Source organism: Pieris napi, chromosome 13 (genome assembly GCF_905475465.1).
Source record: "Pieris napi chromosome 13, ilPieNapi1.2, whole genome shotgun sequence".
NCBI lineage: Eukaryota > Metazoa > Arthropoda > Insecta > Lepidoptera > Pieridae > Pieris > Pieris napi.
In genome coordinates this window covers 6,245,669-6,261,907 of record NC_062246.1, presented here as the reverse complement: position 1 = coordinate 6,261,907, position 16,239 = coordinate 6,245,669, and the positions used below count along the sequence as shown (strand labels likewise).

Here is a 16,239-nt window from a genome sequence, read left to right as displayed (position 1 = left end):
TTGTATATTTATATCTATATAAGTAAGGTTCGCTTACAACATATGCGCAGTTCCTTTCTTTTCTTGGTAGACAATGGCGCGAAAGACTTAAAAGCATTAGTATTTTATTTCACTATAACTTCTTTTAAAAAAAAAGTAATTTACCTTTATCCAGCTGTGTCGATTTATTCCCCAGTGTAGGTTTATTCTGCGGTTTCAATTCATTCAGCAGTGTCGATTTATCTTCTACCGTTCAAAGCGCTAAAAAAGATATCACGATATTAAAATGAGTTCACGGATTTTTCCCGAAGTAAGACATCATACTGATCTCCTCTAGATTCGTTATCGAACACCAGTATACTAGTTCCTGAATATTGATTGACTCTACATATACTATCATGTACATTGTTGAATGCAGTGACTTCATTCCGCTACTTCATGAACTTGCAAGTGGCCTTGATATGTATTATTAACTAGAAGTGCATTATCTCCAACTATGTAATGATTTTGTTGTGGTCCTCGGAATTCATTATTAATCATTACTATTTTCTTTCCAGTTATGTTATAAGCATAATTATAACCGGTAAAATGATTGTTTTTCAAAATAATTACCGACGCTTTTATGATGCAAGGGTTGTCCGCGGCCTCAATGATGAGATTACTTAGTTGAATGGTATCTTCCGCCAATGAATATTTATGCAAGTCAGAGCAGTTGAGATATCGAATCGTTTGTATATTTATATCTATATAAGTAAGGTTCACTTACAACATATGCGCAGTTCCTTTCTTTTCTTGGAAGACAATGGCGCGAAAGACTTAAAAGCATTAGTATTTTATTTCACTATAACTACTTTAAAAAAAAAAGTAATTTACCTTTATCCAGCTGTGTCGATTTATTCTCCAGTGTAGGTTTATTCTGCGGTTTCAATTCATTCAGCAGTGTCGATTTATCTTCTACCGTTCAAAGCGCTAAAAAAAATATCACGATATTAAAATGAGTTCACGGATTTTTCCCGAAGTAAGACATCATACAGATTTCCTCTAGATTCGTTATCGAACACCAGTATAATAGTTCCTGAATATTGATTGACTCTACATATACTATCATGTACATTGTTGAATGCAGTGACTTCATTCCGCTACTTCATGAACTTGCAAGTGGCCTTGATATGTATTATTAACTAGAAGTGCATTATCTCCAACTATGTAATGATTTTGTTGTGGTCCTCGGAATTCATTATTAATCATTACTATTTTCTTTCCAGTTATGTTATAAGCATAATTATAACCGGGAAAATGATTGTTTTTCAAAATAATTACCGACGCTTTTATGATGCAAGGGTTGTCCGCGGCCTCAATGATGAGATTACTTAGTTGAATGGTATCTTCCGCCAATGTATATTTATGCAAGTCAGAGCAGTTGAGATATCGAATCGTTTGTATATTTATATCTATATAAGTAAGGTTCGCTTACAACATATGCGCAGTTCCTTTCTTTTCTTGGTAGACAATGGCGCGAAAGACTTAAAAGCATTAGTATTTTATTTCACTATAACTACTTTTAAAAAAAAAGTAATTTACCTTTATCCAGCTGTGTCGATTTATTCCCCAGTGTAGGTTTATTCTGCGGTTTCAATTCATTCAGCAGTGTCGATTTATCTTCTACCGTTCAAAGCGCTAAAAAAAATAGCACGATATTAAAATGAGTTCACGGATTTTTCCCGAAGTAAGACATCATACAGATTTCCTCTAGATTCGTTATCGAACACCAGTATACTAGTTCCTGAATATTGATTGACTCTACATATACTATCATGTACATTGTTGAATGCAGTGACTTCATTCCCGCTACTTCATGAACTTGCAAGTGGCCTTGATATGTATTATTAACTAGAAGTGCATTATCTCCAACTATGTAATGATTTTGTTGTGGTCCTCGCAATTCATTATTAATCATTACTATTTTCTTTCCAGTTATGTTATAAGCATAATTATAACTGGGAAAATGATTGTTTTTCAAAATAATTGCCGACGCTTTTATGATGCAAGGGTTGTCCGCGGCCTCAATGATGAGATTACTTAGTTGAATGGTATCTTCCGCCAATGAATATTTATGCAAGTCAGAGCAGTTGAGATATCGAATCGTTTGTATATTTATATCTATATAAGTAAGGTTCGCTTACAACATATGCGCAGTTCCTTTCTTTTCTTGGTAGACAATGGCGCGAAAGACTTAAAAGCATTAGTATTTTATTTCACTATAACTACTTTTAAAAAAAAAGTAATTTACCTTTATCCAGCTGTGTCGATTTATTCCCCAGTGTAGGTTTATTCTGCGGTTTCAATTCATTCAGCAGTGTCGATTTATCTTCTACCGTTCAAAGCGCTAAAAAAATATCACGATATTAAAATGAGTTCACGGATTATTCCCGAAGTAAGACATCATACAGATCTCCTCTAGATTCGTTATCGAACACCAGTATACTAGTTCCTGAATATTGATTGACTCTACATAATATACTATCATGTACATTGTTGAATGCAGTGACTTCATTCCCGCTACTTCATGAACTTGCAAGTGGCCTTGATATGTATTATTAACTAGAAGTGCATTATCTCCAACTATGTAATGATTTTGTTGTGGTCGTCGGAATTCATTATTAATCATTACTATTTTCTTTCCAGTTATGTTATAAGCATAATTATAACCGGGAAAATGATTGTTTTTCAAAATAATTACTGACGCTTTTATAATGCAAGGGTTGTCCGCGGCCTCAATGATGAGATTACTTAGTTGAATGGTATCTTCCGCCAATGAATATTTATGCAAGTCAGAGCAGTTGAGATATCGAATCGTTTGTATATTTATATCTATATAAGTAAGGTTCGCTTACAACATATGCGCAGTTCCTTTCTTTTCTTGGTAGACAATGGCGCGAAAGACTTAAAAGCATTAGTATTTTATTTCACTATAACTACTTTTAAAAAAAAAGTAATTTACCTTTATCCAGCTGTGTCGATTTATTCCCCAGTGTAGGTTTATTCTGCGGTTTCAATTCATTCAGCAGTGTCGATTTATCTTCTACCGTTCAAAGCGCTAAAAAAAATAGCACGATATTAAAATGAGTTCACGGATTTTTCCCGAAGTAAGACATCATACAGATTTCCTCTAGATTCGTTATCGAACACCAGTATACTAGTTCCTGAATATTGATTGACTCTACATATACTATCATGTACATTGTTGAATGCAGTGACTTCATTCCCGCTACTTCATGAACTTGCAAGTGGCCTTGATATGTATTATTAACTAGAAGTGCATTATCTCCAACTATGTAATGATTTTGTTGTGGTCCTCGCAATTCATTATTAATCATTACTATTTTCTTTCCAGTTATGTTATAAGCATAATTATTACCGGGAAAATGATTGTTTTTCAAAATAATTACTGACGCTTTTATAATGCAAGGGTTGTCCGCGGCCTCAATGATGAGATTACTTAGTTGAATGGTATCTTCCGCCAATGAATATTTATGCAAGTCAGAGCAGTTGAGATATCGAATCGTTTGTATATTTATATCTATATAAGTAAGGTTCGCTTACAACATATGCGCAGTTCCTTTCTTTTCTTGGTAGACAATGGCGCGAAAGACTTAAAAGCATTAGTATTTTATTTCACTATAACTTCTTTTAAAAAAAAAGTAATTTACCTTTATCCAGCTGTGTCGATTTATTCCCCAGTGTAGGTTTATTCTGCGGTTTCAATTCATTCAGCAGTGTCGATTTATCTTCTACCGTTCAAAGCGCTAAAAAAGATATCACGATATTAAAATGAGTTCACGGATTTTTCCCGAAGTAAGACATCATACTGATCTCCTCTAGATTCGTTATCGAACACCAGTATACTAGTTCCTGAATATTGATTGACTCTACATATACTATCATGTACATTGTTGAATGCAGTGACTTCATTCCGCTACTTCATGAACTTGCAAGTGGCCTTGATATGTATTATTAACTAGAAGTGCATTATCTCCAACTATGTAATGATTTTGTTGTGGTCGTCGGAATTCATTATTAATCATTACTATTTTCTTTCCAGTTATGTTATAAGCATAATTATAACCGGGAAAATGATTGTTTTTCAAAATAATTACTGACGCTTTTATAATGCAAGGGTTGTCCGCGGCCTCAATAATGAGATTACTTAGTTGAATGGTATCTTCCGCCAATGAATATTTATGCAAGTCAGAGCAGTTGAGATATCGAATCGTTTGTATATTTATATCTATATAAGTAAGGTTCGCTTACAACATATGCGCAGTTCCTTTCTTTTCTTGGTAGACAATGGCGCGAAAGACTTAAAAGCATTAGTATTTTATTTCACTATAACTTCTTTTAAAAAAAAAGTAATTTACCTTTATCCAGCTGTGTCGATTTATTCCCCAGTGTAGGTTTATTCTGCGGTTTCAATTCATTCAGCAGTGTCGATTTATCTTCTACCGTTCGAAGCGCTAAAAAAATATCACGATATTAAAATGAGTTCACGGATTTTTCCCGAAGTAAGACATCATACAGATCTCCTCTAGATTCGTTATCGAACACCAGTATACTAGTTCCTGAATATTGATTGACTCTACATATACTATCATGTACATTGTTGAATGCAGTGACTTCATTCCCGCTACTTCATGAACTTGCAAGTGGCCTTGATATGTATTATTAACTAGAAGTGCATTATCTCCAACTATGTAATGATTTTGTTGTGGTCCTCGGAATTCATTATTAATCATTACTATTTTCTTTCCAGTTATGTTATAAGCATAATTATAACTGGGAAAATGATTGTTTTTCAAAATAATTACCGACGCTTTTATAATGCAAGGGTTGTCCGCGGCCTCAATGATGAGATTACTTAGTTGAATGGTATCTTCCGCCAATGAATATTTATGCAAGTCAGAGCAGTTGAGATATCGAATCGTTTGTATATTTATATCTATATAAGTAAGGTTCGCTTACAACATATGCGCAGTTCCTTTCTTTTCTTGGAAGACAATGGCGCGAAAGACTTAAAAGCATTAGTATTTTATTTCACTATAACTACTTAAAAAAAAAAAGTAATTTACCTTTATCCAGCTGTGTCGATTTATTCTCCAGTGTAGGTTTATTCTGCGGTTTCAATTCATTCAGCAGTGTCGATTTATCTTCTACCGTTCAAAGCGCTAAAAAAAATATCACGATATTAAAATGAGTTCACGGATTTTTCCCGAAGTAAGACATCATACAGATTTCCTCTAGATTCGTTATCGAACACCAGTATAATAGTTCCTGAATATTGATTGACTCTACATATACTATCATGTACATTGTTGAATGCAGTGACTTCATTCCGCTACTTCATGAACTTGCAAGTGGCCTTGATATGTATTATTAACTAGAAGTGCATTATCTCCAACTATGTAATGATTTTGTTGTGGTCCTCGGAATTCATTATTAATCATTACTATTTTCTTTCCAGTTATGTTATAAGCATAATTATAACCGGGAAAATGATTGTTTTTCAAAATAATTACCGACGCTTTTATGATGCAAGGGTTGTCCGCGGCCTCAATGATGAGATTACTTAGTTGAATGGTATCTTCCGCCAATGTATATTTATGCAAGTCAGAGCAGTTGAGATATCGAATCGTTTGTATATTTATATCTATATAAGTAAGGTTCGCTTACAACATATGCGCAGTTCCTTTCTTTTCTTGGTAGACAATGGCGCGAAAGACTTAAAAGCATTAGTATTTTATTTCACTATAACTACTTTTAAAAAAAAAGTAATTTACCTTTATCCAGCTGTGTCGATTTATTCCCCAGTGTAGGTTTATTCTGCGGTTTCAATTCATTCAGCAGTGCCGATTTATCTTCTACCGTTCAAAGCGCTAAAAAAAATAGCACGATATTAAAATGAGTTCACGGATTTTTCCCGAAGTAAGACATCATACAGATCTCCTCTAGATTCGTTATCGAACACCAGTATACTAGTTCCTGAATATTGATTGACTCTACATATACTATCATGTACATTGTTGAATGCAGTGACTTCATTCCCGCTACTTCATGAACTTGCAAGTGGCCTTGATATGTATTATTAACTAGAAGTGCATTATCTCCAACTATGTAATGATTTTGTTGTGGTCCTCGCAATTCATTATTAATCATTACTATTTTCTTTCCAGTTATGTTATAAGCATAATTATAACTGGGAAAATGATTGTTTTTCAAAATAATTGCCGACGCTTTTATGATGCAAGGGTTGTCCGCGGCCTCAATGATGAGATTACTTAGTTGAATGGTATCTTCCGCTAATTTATATTTCTGCAAGTCAGAGCAGTTGAGATATCGAATCGTTTGTATATTTATATCTATATAAGTAAGGTTCGCTTACAACATATGCGCAGTTCCTTTCTTTTCTTGGTAGACAATGGCGCGAAAGACTTAAAAGCATTAGTATTTTATTTCACTATAACTACTTAAAAAAAAAAAGTAATTTACCTTTATCCAGCTGTGTCGATTTATTCCCCAGTGTAGGTTTATTCTGCGGTTTCAATTCATTCAGCAGTGTCGATTTATCTTCTACCGTTCAAAGCGCTAAAAAAAATAGCACGATATTAAAATGAGTTCACGGATTTTTCCCGAAGTAAGACATCATACAGATTTCCTCTAGATTCGTTATCGAACACCAGTATACTAGTTCCTGAATATTGATTGACTCTACATATACTATCATGTACATTGTTGAATGCAGTGACTTCATTCCCGCTACTTCATGAACTTGCAAGTGGCCTTGATATGTATTATTAACTAGAAGTGCATTATCTCCAACTATGTAATGATTTTGTTGTGGTCCTCGGAATTCATTATTAATCATTACTATTTTCTTTCCAGTTATGTTATAAGCATAATTATAACTGGGAAAATGATTGTTTTTCAAAATAATTACCGACGCTTTTATGATGCAAGGGTTGTCCGCGGCCTCAATGATGAGATTACTTAGTTGAATGGTATCTTCCGCCAATGTATATTTATGCAAGTCAGAGCAGTTGAGATATCGAATCGTTTGTATATTTATATCTATATAAGTAAGGTTCGCTTACAACATATGCGCAGTTCCTTTCTTTTCTTGGAAGACAATGGCGCGAAAGACTTAAAAGCATTAGTATTTTATTTCACTATAACTAATTTTTAAAAAAAAGAAATTTACCTTTATCCAGCTGTGTCGATTTATTCTCCAGTGTAGGTTTATTCTGCGGTTTCAATTCATTCAGCAGTGTCGATTTATCTTCTACCGTTCAAAGCGCTAAAAAAAATATCACGATATTAAAATGAGTTCACGGATTTTTCCCGAAGTAAGACATCATACAGATTTCCTCTAGATTCGTTATCGAACACCAGTATACTAGTTCCTGAATATTGATTGACTCTACATATACTATCATGTACATTGTTGAATGCAGTGACTTCATTCCGCTACTTCATGAACTTGCAAGTGGCCTTGATATGTATTATTAACTAGATGTGCATTATCTCCAACTATGTAATGATTTTGTTGTGGTCCTCGGAATTCATTATTAATCATTACTATTTTCTTTCCAGTTATGTTATAAGCATAATTATAACCGGGAAAATGATTGTTTTTCAAAATAATTACCGACGCTTTTATGATGCAAGGGTTGTCCGCGGCCTCAATGATGAGATTACTTAGTTGAATGGTATCTTCCGCCAATGTATATTTATGCAAGTCAGAGCAGTTGAGATATCGAATCGTTTGTATATTTATATCTATATAAGTAAGGTTCGCTTACAACATATGCGCAGTTCCTTTCTTTTCTTGGTAGACAATGGCGCGAAAGACTTAAAAGCATTAGTATTTTATTTCACTATAACTACTTTAAAAAAAAAAGTAATTTACCTTTATCCAGCTGTGTCGATTTATTCCCCAGTGTAGGTTTATTCTGCGGTTTCAATTCATTCAGCAGTGTCGATTTATCTTCTACCGTTCAAAGCGCTAAAAAAATATCACGATATTAAAATGAGTTCACGGATTATTCCCGAAGTAAGACATCATACAGATCTCCTCTAGATTCGTTATCGAACACCAGTATACTAGTTCCTGAATATTGATTGACTCTACATAATATACTATCATGTACATTGTTGAATGCAGTGACTTCAATCCCGCTACTTCATGAACTTGCAAGTGGCCTTGATATGTATTATTAACTAGAAGTGCATTATCTCCAACTATGTAATGATTTTGTTGTGGTCGTCGGAATTCATTATTAATCATTACTATTTTCTTTCCAGTTATGTTATAAGCATAATTATAACCGGGAAAATCAAAATAATTACCGACGCTTTTATGATGCAAGGGTTGTCCGCGGCCTCAATGATGAGATTACTTAGTTGAATGGTATCTTCCGCCAATGTATATTTATGCAAGTCAGAGCAGTTGAGATATCGAATCGTTTGTATATTTATATCTATATAAGTAAGGTTCGCTTACAACATATGCGCAGTTCCTTTCTTTTCTTGGAAGACAATGGCGCGAAAGACTTAAAAGCATTAGTATTTTATTTCACTATAACTACTTTTTAAAAAAAAGTAATTTACCTTTATCCAGCTGTGTCGATTTATTCTCCAGTGTAGGTTTATTCTGCGGTTTCAATTCATTCAGCAGTGTCGATTTATCTTCTACCGTTCAAAGCGCTAAAAAAATATCACGATATTAAAATGAGTTCACGGATTATTCCCGAAGTAAGACATCATACAGATCTCCTCTAGATTCGTTATCGAACACCAGTATACTAGTTCCTGAATATTGATTGACTCTACATAATATACTATCATGTACATTGTTGAATGCAGTGACTTCATTCCCGCTACTTCATGAACTTGCAAGTGGCCTTGATATGTATTATTAACTAGAAGTGCATTATCTCCAACTATGTAATGATTTTGTTGTGGTCGTCGGAATTCATTATTAATGATTACTATTTTCTTTCCAGTTATGTTATAAGCATAATTATAACCGGGAAAATGATTGTTTTTCAAAATAATTACTGACGCTTTTATAATGCAAGGGTTGTCCGCGGCCTCAATGATGAGATTACTTAGTTGAATGGTATCTTCCGCCAATGAATATTTATGCAAGTCAGAGCAGTTGAGATATCGAATCGTTTGTATATTTATATCTATATAAGTAAGGTTCGCTTACAACATATGCGCAGTTCCTTTCTTTTCTTGGTAGACAATGGCGCGAAAGACTTAAAAGCATTAGTATTTTATTTCACTATAACTACTTTTAAAAAAAAAGTAATTTACCTTTATCCAGCTGTGTCGATTTATTCCCCAGTGTAGGTTTATTCTGCGGTTTCAATTCATTCAGCAGTGTCGATTTATCTTCTACCGTTCAAAGCGCTAAAAAAATATCACGATATTAAAATGAGTTCACGGATTATTCCCGAAGTAAGACATCATACAGATCTCCTCTAGATTCGTTATCGAACACCAGTATACTAGTTCCTGAATATTGATTGACTCTACATAATATACTATCATGTACATTGTTGAATGCAGTGACTTCATTCCCGCTACTTCATGAACTTGCAAGTGGCCTTGATATGTATTATTAACTAGAAGTGCATTATCTCCAACTATGTAATGATTTTGTTGTGGTCGTCGGAATTCATTATTAATCATTACTATTTTCTTTCCAGTTATGTTATAAGCATAATTATAACCGGGAAAATGATTGTTTTTCAAAATAATTACTGACGCTTTTATAATGCAAGGGTTGTCCGCGGCCTCAATGATGAGATTACTTAGTTGAATGGTATCTTCCGCCAATGAATATTTATGCAAGTCAGAGCAGTTGAGATATCGAATCGTTTGTATATTTATATCTATATAAGTAAGGTTCGCTTACAACATATGCGCAGTTCCTTTCTTTTCTTGGTAGACAATGGCGCGAAAGACTTAAAAGCATTAGTATTTTATTTCACTATAACTACTTTTAAAAAAAAAGTAATTTACCTTTATCCAGCTGTGTCGATTTATTCCCCAGTGTAGGTTTATTCTGCGGTTTCAATTCATTCAGCAGTGTCGATTTATCTTCTACCGTTCAAAGCGCTAAAAAAAATAGCACGATATTAAAATGAGTTCACGGATTTTTCCCGAAGTAAGACATCATACAGATTTCCTCTAGATTCGTTATCGAACACCAGTATACTAGTTCCTGAATATTGATTGACTCTACATATACTATCATGTACATTGTTGAATGCAGTGACTTCATTCCCGCTACTTCATGAACTTGCAAGTGGCCTTGATATGTATTATTAACTAGAAGTGCATTATCTCCAACTATGTAATGATTTTGTTGTGGTCCTCGCAATTCATTATTAATCATTACTATTTTCTTTCCAGTTATGTTATAAGCATAATTATTACCGGGAAAATGATTGTTTTTCAAAATAATTACTGACGCTTTTATAATGCAAGGGTTGTCCGCGGCCTCAATGATGAGATTACTTAGTTGAATGGTATCTTCCGCCAATGAATATTTATGCAAGTCAGAGCAGTTGAGATATCGAATCGTTTGTATATTTATATCTATATAAGTAAGGTTCGCTTACAACATATGCGCAGTTCCTTTCTTTTCTTGGTAGACAATGGCGCGAAAGACTTAAAAGCATTAGTATTTTATTTCACTATAACTTCTTTTAAAAAAAAAGTAATTTACCTTTATCCAGCTGTGTCGATTTATTCCCCAGTGTAGGTTTATTCTGCGGTTTCAATTCATTCAGCAGTGTCGATTTATCTTCTACCGTTCAAAGCGCTAAAAAAGATATCACGATATTAAAATGAGTTCACGGATTTTTCCCGAAGTAAGACATCATACTGATCTCCTCTAGATTCGTTATCGAACACCAGTATACTAGTTCCTGAATATTGATTGACTCTACATATACTATCATGTACATTGTTGAATGCAGTGACTTCATTCCGCTACTTCATGAACTTGCAAGTGGCCTTGATATGTATTATTAACTAGAAGTGCATTATCTCCAACTATGTAATGATTTTGTTGTGGTCCTCGGAATTCATTATTAATCATTACTATTTTCTTTCCAGTTATGTTATAAGCATAATTATAACCGGTAAAATGATTGTTTTTCAAAATAATTACCGACGCTTTTATGATGCAAGGGTTGTCCGCGGCCTCAATGATGAGATTACTTAGTTGAATGGTATCTTCCGCCAATGAATATTTATGCAAGTCAGAGCAGTTGAGATATCGAATCGTTTGTATATTTATATCTATATAAGTAAGGTTCACTTACAACATATGCGCAGTTCCTTTCTTTTCTTGGAAGACAATGGCGCGAAAGACTTAAAAGCATTAGTATTTTATTTCACTATAACTACTTTAAAAAAAAAAGTAATTTACCTTTATCCAGCTGTGTCGATTTATTCTCCAGTGTAGGTTTATTCTGCGGTTTCAATTCATTCAGCAGTGTCGATTTATCTTCTACCGTTCAAAGCGCTAAAAAAAATATCACGATATTAAAATGAGTTCACGGATTTTTCCCGAAGTAAGACATCATACAGATTTCCTCTAGATTCGTTATCGAACACCAGTATAATAGTTCCTGAATATTGATTGACTCTACATATACTATCATGTACATTGTTGAATGCAGTGACTTCATTCCGCTACTTCATGAACTTGCAAGTGGCCTTGATATGTATTATTAACTAGAAGTGCATTATCTCCAACTATGTAATGATTTTGTTGTGGTCCTCGGAATTCATTATTAATCATTACTATTTTCTTTCCAGTTATGTTATAAGCATAATTATAACCGGGAAAATGATTGTTTTTCAAAATAATTACCGACGCTTTTATGATGCAAGGGTTGTCCGCGGCCTCAATGATGAGATTACTTAGTTGAATGGTATCTTCCGCCAATGTATATTTATGCAAGTCAGAGCAGTTGAGATATCGAATCGTTTGTATATTTATATCTATATAAGTAAGGTTCGCTTACAACATATGCGCAGTTCCTTTCTTTTCTTGGTAGACAATGGCGCGAAAGACTTAAAAGCATTAGTATTTTATTTCACTATAACTATTTTTTAAAAAAAAGTAATTTACCTTTATCCAGCTGTGTCGATTTATTCCCCAGTGTAGGTTTATTCTGCGGTTTCAATTCATTCAGCAGTGTCGATTTATCTTCTACCGTTCAAAGCGCTAAAAAAAATAGCACGATATTAAAATGAGTTCACGGATTTTTCCCGAAGTAAGACATCATACAGATTTCCTCTAGATTCGTTATCGAACACCAGTATACTAGTTCCTGAATATTGATTGACTCTACATATACTATCATGTACATTGTTGAATGCAGTGACTTCATTCCCGCTACTTCATGAACTTGCAAGTGGCCTTGATATGTATTATTAACTAGAAGTGCATTATCTCCAACTATGTAATGATTTTGTTGTGGTCCTCGCAATTCATTATTAATCATTACTATTTTCTTTCCAGTTATGTTATAAGCATAATTATAACTGGGAAAATGATTGTTTTTCAAAATAATTGCCGACGCTTTTATGATGCAAGGGTTGTCCGCGGCCTCAATGATGAGATTACTTAGTTGAATGGTATCTTCCGCCAATGAATATTTATGCAAGTCAGAGCAGTTGAGATATCGAATCGTTTGTATATTTATATCTATATAAGTAAGGTTCGCTTACAACATATGCGCAGTTCCTTTCTTTTCTTGGTAGACAATGGCGCGAAAGACTTAAAAGCATTAGTATTTTATTTCACTATAACTACTTTAAAAAAAAAAGTAATTTACCTTTATCCAGCTGTGTCGATTTATTCCCCAGTGTAGGTTTATTCTGCGGTTTCAATTCATTCAGCAGTGTCGATTTATCTTCTACCGTTCAAAGCGCTAAAAAAAATAGCACGATATTAAAATGAGTTCACGGATTTTTCCCGAAGTAAGACATCATACAGATCTCCTCTAGATTCGTTATCGAACACCAGTATACTAGTTCCTGAATATTGATTGACTCTACATATACTATCATGTACATTGTTGAATGCAGTGACTTCATTCCCGCTACTTCATGAACTTGCAAGTGGCCTTGATATGTATTATTAACTAGAAGTGCATTATCTCCAACTATGTAATGATTTTGTTGTGGTCCTCGGAATTCATTATTAATCATTACTATTTTCTTTCCAGTTATGTTATAAGCATAATTATAACTGGGAAAATGATTGTTTTTCAAAATAATTACCGACGCTTTTATAATGCAAGGGTTGTCCGCGGCCTCAATGATGAGATTACTTAGTTGAATGGTATCTTCCGCCAATGAATATTTATGCAAGTCAGAGCAGTTGAGATATCGAATCGTTTGTATATTTATATCTATATAAGTAAGGTTCGCTTACAACATATGCGCAGTTCCTTTCTTTTCTTGGTAGACAATGGCGCGAAAGACTTAAAAGCATTAGTATTTTATTTCGCTATAACTACTTTTAAAAAAAAAGTAATTTACCTTTATCCAGCTGTGTCGATTTATTCCCCAGTGTAGGTTTATTCTGCGGTTTCAATTCATTCAGCAGTGCCGATTTATATTCTACCGTTCAAAGCGCTAAAAAAAAATAGCACGATATTAAAATGAGTTCACGGATTATTCCCGAAGTAAGACATCATACAGATCTCCTCTAGATTCGTTATCGAACACCAGTATACTAGTTCCTGAATATTGATTGACTCTACATATACTATCATGTACATTGTTGAATGCAGTGACTTCATTCCCGCTACTTCATGAACTTGCAAGTGGCCTTGATATGTATTATTAACTAGAAGTGCATTATCTCCAACTATGTAATGATTTTGTTGTGGTCCTCGGAATTCATTATTAATCATTACTATTTTCTTTCCAGTTATGTTATAAGCATAATTATAACTGGGAAAATGATTGTTTTTCAAAATAATTACCGACGCTTTTATGATGCAAGGGTTGTCCGCGGCCTCAATGATGAGATTACTTAGTTGAATGGTATATTCCGCCAATAAATATTTATGCAAGTCAGAGCAGTTGAGATATCGAATGATTTGAGGTTGAGGCGGCTTCGGTGCATTTCCTATGACCTTTAATGGTGGGCCGATTTCGTTGCACCCGCGATAGCACTTTAAACCTCTCCTGTGTCTATTTAGACATTTTATTATATGTTTTTTATATTAATTTTTGTAAAACAGATTACAATGTTATCCTGCGACCAGTCATTTCTTTAAAAAGAGTTTTTATTTTCTTATTAAGAAGCCTTGAGTGAGTCTAAATGTTGCACCCGCGAGTACGGAATCGCCCTACTAATTATCGATATTACGGGCTCGCAAAAGCGGTTGTAACTTGGAATTTAATAGAACACTAATCGATAATCATTAACTCAGAACTCTTATTTCTTACATAATGACTCCGAGTGTCTATCAAAGGTAGATGTTATACTGGGTGCTGCCAAACTTAGCGCATTTACATCCTTAGGTACGAATAATCCCTAACTAATCAGATTACTCATATGTGTATGATAGCACCGCGTGATATGGAAGAACTACCCCTTGTGAATAAACATCAATGAAGTCCTTAATTGGTTAAGGTAATGTTTCATTTAATTCATTGAGAATAGCTCATCAGACGGTAAACTTGCATTATAATTTCATTATGTTACTTTTAATGGATAGGTATTTGTATTATTTTGTGGTCTGCTTATCAATAAAATTTTCCCCATTGGTGTTTTGAATGTTATAATTAATATAGTCACTTACCCTATGTGATTAATAGCAAATACCGGCACGTTTGGCGTGTTATTAAAGACCTTTGATGTTCTACTTAGATAAAATCGCTCATCACATGATAAGCACATAATATGTAGTTTATGAAAGGTATGGTGAAAATAAGCAACATATTTGCAATGACTAGAATTGTTTTTATTAACTAAATTTACTGAGATATATTATCCAATCTATTGCAATCTATAGCAATTATACAATATATCAAAAATATTATCTATCTTAAAAATACTTTAAATATCATTAACTAAATTTTATTTGGCATTAGCTTTGGTACAATTAAAAAATAAACTAAACAGTGTTATTGATTATTGGTTATGATTTAATATTTTCGAGGTTGGGCTGTAAAGTGAGAAAGTAATTTATGAAATACAAATTGGTCTGATTCATTCCTTTTCAGATAGAAGTGCAATATCATATTGTGTATAAAAACGTACTGCCTTACAGTAGGCAGTTAGTAATGGTACTGATGTAGAATCTATCTCATAGTTTATTATCATGTATATTAGCAATAGGTAGCTTTTATTTAATTCTAATTAGCATCTAGTCATAGATAAGTGTGTTAAGTGAAAGTTTTTAATCTATAAGTAGAAATAGAAATGTATGGTTGTGAAATGAGTATGTAAAACTTTTATTAAATGTGTAATAAAATAAAGGATTTAATATGCAATTTTTTTTATTGTCATTTCTTTAAATAATATTTATGCTACTAAAAATTTATCTCAATGCAGAATGAATTGTACCTATAGAGTGTTCAAATTAAATCTCAAATCGTTTTGACTCGTTTTAAATTCCTTTTTCTAATCAGAAACTTACATGTTAATTTTTCCTTAAGAGGAGAAATTGAAAAGTATTTAAAATATTCAAAAGTATTAAAAAGGATGATATTTCCTACACAGAAAAAAATCTTGAATCAAGAACTTGATATTCTTGATTTGAGTAGAAAAATTCTTGATTTAAGGAAATTTTACTTGATTCAAGAATTTTTCGTCTTGATTCAAGACAATTGCCCTCTTCTTAATAAATTTTTTTTTAGTGTATGCTCTTAAATTGATTTTTTTTATCAGGGAAATGTTATTTAACAAGAAGTCATTATTATGCGTTAAAATATTTATTTTATTACATTGATATTACATTATATATACATTATATTTAATATTGAGGAAATAAAAAATCAGTATTAATTAAATCTTCGAATCTTTGAACGTCCTGAAAAATTAAACGTCCTGAATGTGCTGTTATGTATTAACAGCACATTCAGGACGTTTAATTTTTGATCCAAATTTCACATCTTGTAGAAATCCGATCTTGTCTACATTAGTGAGGTCGGGCTGTG

General features: G+C 33.2%; 1 protein-coding gene across 1 annotated transcript in view; it reads right to left on the bottom strand.

Moving 5' to 3' along the window:
- The window catches only part of LOC125055342, a gene marked incomplete at its 5' end in the record, with an annotated part of 55,552 nt that overhangs the window by 2,261 nt on the left and 37,052 nt on the right, over nt 1-16,239 (bottom strand). Inside the window, 18 exons of the mRNA XM_047657778.1 lie at nt 145-240; nt 853-948; nt 1,561-1,656; nt 2,270-2,365; nt 2,981-3,076; nt 3,690-3,785; nt 4,398-5,201; nt 5,814-5,909; nt 6,523-6,618; nt 7,232-7,327; nt 7,940-8,035; nt 8,641-8,736; nt 9,352-9,447; nt 10,063-10,158; nt 10,772-10,867; nt 11,480-11,575; nt 12,188-12,992; nt 13,606-13,814. Coding sequence (XP_047513734.1) covers nt 13,741-13,814 — 74 coding nt within the window. The remainder of the gene's footprint in view (nt 1-144; nt 241-852; nt 949-1,560; nt 1,657-2,269; nt 2,366-2,980; nt 3,077-3,689; nt 3,786-4,397; nt 5,202-5,813; nt 5,910-6,522; nt 6,619-7,231; nt 7,328-7,939; nt 8,036-8,640; nt 8,737-9,351; nt 9,448-10,062; nt 10,159-10,771; nt 10,868-11,479; nt 11,576-12,187; nt 12,993-13,605; nt 13,815-16,239) is intronic.